Source organism: Merops nubicus, unplaced genomic scaffold (assembly GCF_000691845.1).
Source record: "Merops nubicus isolate BGI_N331 unplaced genomic scaffold, ASM69184v1 scaffold24045, whole genome shotgun sequence".
NCBI classification, from domain to species: Eukaryota; Metazoa; Chordata; class Aves; order Coraciiformes; family Meropidae; genus Merops; species Merops nubicus.
The window spans coordinates 5-936 of record NW_008609332.1 but is presented as its reverse complement, the minus strand read 5'-3'; the positions used below and the strand labels follow the sequence as shown (position 1 = coordinate 936).

At 52.6% G+C, this 932-nt stretch overlaps 1 protein-coding gene across 1 annotated transcript in view; it reads left to right on the top strand.

Annotated features, from left to right (window-relative positions):
• The window catches only part of LOC103773210 (3-ketoacyl-CoA thiolase, mitochondrial-like), a gene marked incomplete at both ends in the record, with an annotated part of 3610 nt that extends 2931 nt beyond the window's left edge, over positions 1-679 (top strand). The window contains one exon of the mRNA XM_008940570.1: positions 532-679. Within this exon, the coding sequence (XP_008938818.1) occupies positions 532-679 (148 nt within the window). The remainder of the gene's footprint in view (positions 1-531) is intronic.
• Between the last annotated feature and the right edge of the window lie 253 nt (positions 680-932).

Here is a 932-nt window from a genome sequence, read left to right as displayed (position 1 = left end):
GGAGGGACCTGGGGGTGTTTATCTGGAGAAGAGGAGGCTGAGGGGAGAACTTCTGGCTCTCCACAGCTCCCTGAGAGGAGGTTGGAGTGAGGTGGGTTGGTCTCTTCCCCCAATCAACCAGTGACAGGATGAGAGGCAATGGGCTGAAGTTGCCTCAAGGGAGGTTTGAGTTGGATCTGAGGCAGAATTTCTCTCCTGGCAGAGTGGTGAGACATTGGCCCAGGCTGCCCAGGGAGGTGCTGGAGTCCCCAGAAAACCATGTAGATGTGACACATGGAGACATGGTTTGGTGGTGATGGGAGTGTTGGGTTGCTGCTTGGATTTGACCTTAGAGGTCTTCTCCAACCTAACTGATTCCATGATGGCAACTAAAATAACACCCAAGAACTTGTTGGTTCTCCTTTCAACCAAGTGCCTCCATGGAGCCCCAGTTCACTTCAGACACCTGACTTTCCAAGAGGTTCCTGACTCCTTAGAACCAATCCATCCCCACCACCAACCTCCTTTCTTTTTCCTGCTTTTCCCTGGCAGCTGGAGGACACCTTGTGGGAAGGGCTGACAGACAGACATGTTAAAACCCCCATGGCAGTCACAGCAGAGAACCTGGCAGCCAAATACAACATCTCACGGGAGGAGTGCGACCGCTACGCCCTCAAAACCCAGCAGAGGTGCAAAGCTGGTGAGTGGCCTTCCAAAAGATGGTTTGGATCCATCCCTGGGGCAAATCTGACTTGGTTTGAGCATCCATTCAGAGTGTTTGAAGTCTGCTCTAGGTGGTGGGTCTGGGTGTGGTTTCTTTCAAGGTTTTTCCTGAAGGCTGGACTTCAAATGGAGTGTCAGATGTTGTGCCCAGCAGCAGGTTGAGTGATGAGTCCCTTCCCCTGTGTCTTCCCAGGGGACATTCAGTAGCCCTTCAGGCAGGAAATCCCAGA